The 2623-nt window shown below is 34.5% G+C and overlaps 1 protein-coding gene across 1 annotated transcript in view; it reads right to left on the bottom strand.

Annotated features, from left to right (window-relative positions):
• The window catches only part of LOC102870185 (zinc finger protein 280D-like), a 124209-nt gene that overhangs the window by 84282 nt on the left and 37304 nt on the right, over positions 1–2623 (bottom strand). Inside the window, 2 exon segments of the mRNA XM_006894532.1 lie at positions 561–639; positions 642–679. Of these exon segments, the coding sequence (XP_006894594.1) occupies positions 561–639; positions 642–679 (117 nt within the window).

Here is a 2623-nt window from a genome sequence, read left to right as displayed (position 1 = left end):
CTTGGGAAGGTGGAGGGACAGCGCAGGAGGGGAAGACCCTCTATGAGATGGATTGATTCGGTGACTGGGGTAATCGGGATGGGTGTGTCAGAGGTGGTGAGGTTGGCACAGGATAGAGCAGGGTTTAGGGCTGCTGTGCATAGCATCGCTATGAGTCGGAAACGACTCGACGGCACATAACAACAACAACAACAAAGGAAAGAGAGGGAAAAGAAATGGGAAAGATCCAGCTGGGATCTGGAAAGACAGGGTAATCATAGACATGGTTTAATAGTGACTGATTTTATAAAACATAATAATGATTGTATGAAACATAACTTGAATGAAGGACAATGTGTAATGTATGAAACACAATGTATATGAAATCTGTATACAAACCAATGTAAAATTTAAAGAAAACAAAACTGGAGGGAAAAAACCCCAAAAAACTATTATCATTCTACCTCACAATGTATGAAACATTTAATATACGGGTACAGGCTTGAAAAACAGAAAATTAATTCCACCTATACGTTTATAACATTTTTAAATAACTTTTCTTAATAACTGCTAAAACCAACCTGCTATTGAAAGTGCTGATCCCCCTTGGTATTGTGTTACTCCTGTATCACGGGTCAAGTCAAACAGCAACTATGAAGAGAAGTATTAGATACAAGTCGTGATGAATTAATTATAAAACTTCTAAAATATTTTAAAGGACTACCATATACTCAACATAGTTATATTTAATGACTTAGCAATTACGGCTATTACATAGAAATGGAATTATGATCTACCAAAATTATCATTCATTGAAATGGAAACCAAGTTACTACTTAAAAAATCTCACTGCCACTGATAATTGAAAAAACTTCTTTTTAAATATATACTCACATGTATAACATATATGTTAAGTATGCAATAATACTAACACACTATGGTGTGTAACAGTCAGTCATTCCTCAAATAAAAATAGTATACTGTTTTAAAGGGTCAGTAGTTCTGCTTGTATTTTAATTATACAAGTACTCTTCCTGAAAACAATAGCCAAATGTCAGAGACAGAAGTATTTTAAGCATACCATTTATTAAGATGAGATAGTAAAAGCCGCATGTATTCTGTGGTAGATAATTAATAAGATAAATAACACATTAATAAAATTCTTGAATGAAATGGGAATTACTTTAAAAACTTGGTTGTAATAAATACAAAACCTATCAATACCGTTTAATACAAATGACTTACACTTGAGGATTAAAAGTTTACACTCATTGCTTTTCCATTATCAGTGCAAATGTCAGCACAGTGGAAAATGTGAACACCGCCTTAGTATTATGAAAGGTACTTTTCACTTCTCAGATTACTGAAAGCACTTCCTATAGAGAACTACAAGGAACTACAGACTACACTGAGAGAGCTGCTATAAGGAGTGCTTCCAGTTTAAAAAAAAAAAAAAATACACGTTTTTACATATAACATACATGTAAACATGCAAATATATAAACTGTGTACTGTCCTAGGTTGAAACTGAAGATCCATCAATTGCTAGCTGCAGTTACCCTCCCATGAACCTCAGTTTTCCTAACTATAAAATGAAGATGAAATAGTGTTTACCTTATAGGGATGTTATAAAAAAAATTAAAAGATTATGTATAGCATGTAGGACAAAGTTACATGCATGTTAGTAGCTCAACAAATGTTAGCTATTAACATTATCTGTAACTTTTGTTAAGTGTTCTAAAAACTGACCAAACTAGAAAGATACATGTTTAAAATAAAAAGCAGCAATGGCCTTTAAATAATTTTCCCAATTAAAAACATCTGACCTAGGTTGTCATTTTAGTTTGCCTTACAAGATATAAATTTCTGACGGTCTTTTATTAATGTTCTGATGTTCTAATTTTCAATCTATCAAGATGCTAATGCCATAGAGTCTAGTCCAACTCATAGCAACACCATCAGGTTTCCAAGGCTACAAACAATCTTTGTTGAAAGAGACTGCCCATCTTCCTCCCAAGAAGCAGCTGGTAGATTTGAACCACTGACCTTTTTTAGGAGTGCAATGCATTATATATTATGTCACCAACCTTGGTGGTATAATGTGTTATAGGGTGGACTGTGAACTAAAAGGTTGGCAGTTCGAATCTACCTGTCAATCAACAGAGGCAAGCTATACAGTCCCCTCCCATGAAGATTTACAGCTCCCAAAAGAACCCTAAGAAAGGTGACTATGAGTTGGAAACAACATGACAGCACTGGATCAATAATATAAAAACCCTCAAAATCATTTCACAGGACTGAAATCAATTCACAGCTGATCCCAAAGCTCTAAATCACATGGGAGGAGACTGTCCACCTTTGTCCCTTGAAGTTGCTCCCCAACCACTATGCCACCAGAGCTCCCTACCAATACTATATCAGATATTTCATTTAAGCATACTAATTTGAATAACATGTTGAAAAATTCATTGCTACATTTATTCTTTGAATAAAACTCAAAGGAGTATAAAATTTTCTATTTAAGTCATTCATAAAAATGGTATATTCTGTCCACAATTAAGGTTGCATAGTGGAATGTACTTGGGGCAGTGGGAGGGGTGTGGGGACATTGTACCAGGGAGGGAGTGTTTCTTTTCTTTTTAAA

Source organism: Elephantulus edwardii, unplaced genomic scaffold (genome assembly GCF_000299155.1).
Source record: "Elephantulus edwardii isolate Elephantulus edwardi_28Jun2011 unplaced genomic scaffold, EleEdw1.0 scaffold00145, whole genome shotgun sequence".
Taxonomy (NCBI): Eukaryota; Metazoa; Chordata; class Mammalia; order Macroscelidea; family Macroscelididae; genus Elephantulus; species Elephantulus edwardii.
The sequence above is the reverse complement of the archived record's forward strand: the minus strand, read 5'-3'. Positions and strand labels throughout refer to the sequence as shown.